The 309-nt window shown below is 42.1% G+C and overlaps 1 protein-coding gene across 1 annotated transcript in view; it reads left to right on the forward strand.

Moving 5' to 3' along the window:
* LOC119593060 (BTB/POZ domain-containing protein 9-like) overlaps window positions 1-309 on the forward strand; it is a 12,419-nt gene that overhangs the window by 8,363 nt on the left and 3,747 nt on the right. The window contains exon 8 of the mRNA XM_037941965.1: window positions 61-290. Within this exon, the coding sequence (XP_037797893.1) occupies window positions 61-290 (230 nt within the window). The remainder of the gene's footprint in view (window positions 1-60; window positions 291-309) is intronic.

Consider the following 309-nt stretch of genomic DNA (forward strand, 5'->3'; position numbering starts at 1 on the left):
CCCTGAATAAGAATAGACAGTGTTTTGCCCTTGTATTGACACAGCTTTTCTTTTTTGTAGAGGGTATTCATACTACATAGAAGTGTCAATGGACCAGAAGGACTGGGTTCGTGTGATCGATCACACCCGCTACCACTGCCGGTCTTGGCAGTATCTCTACTTCCCTGCAAGGGTAGTTCGATATATAAGAATTGTAGGCACCAACAACACTGTTAATCGTGTTTTCCATGTTGTCGCCTTCGAGGCCTATTATTCCAAACAAGAAGTTAAGCTACACAAGGGATTGATTGGTAAGTAAGATCTCTTTTA

Source organism: Penaeus monodon, chromosome 31 (genome assembly GCF_015228065.2).
Source record: "Penaeus monodon isolate SGIC_2016 chromosome 31, NSTDA_Pmon_1, whole genome shotgun sequence".
Taxonomy (NCBI): domain Eukaryota; kingdom Metazoa; phylum Arthropoda; class Malacostraca; order Decapoda; family Penaeidae; genus Penaeus; species Penaeus monodon.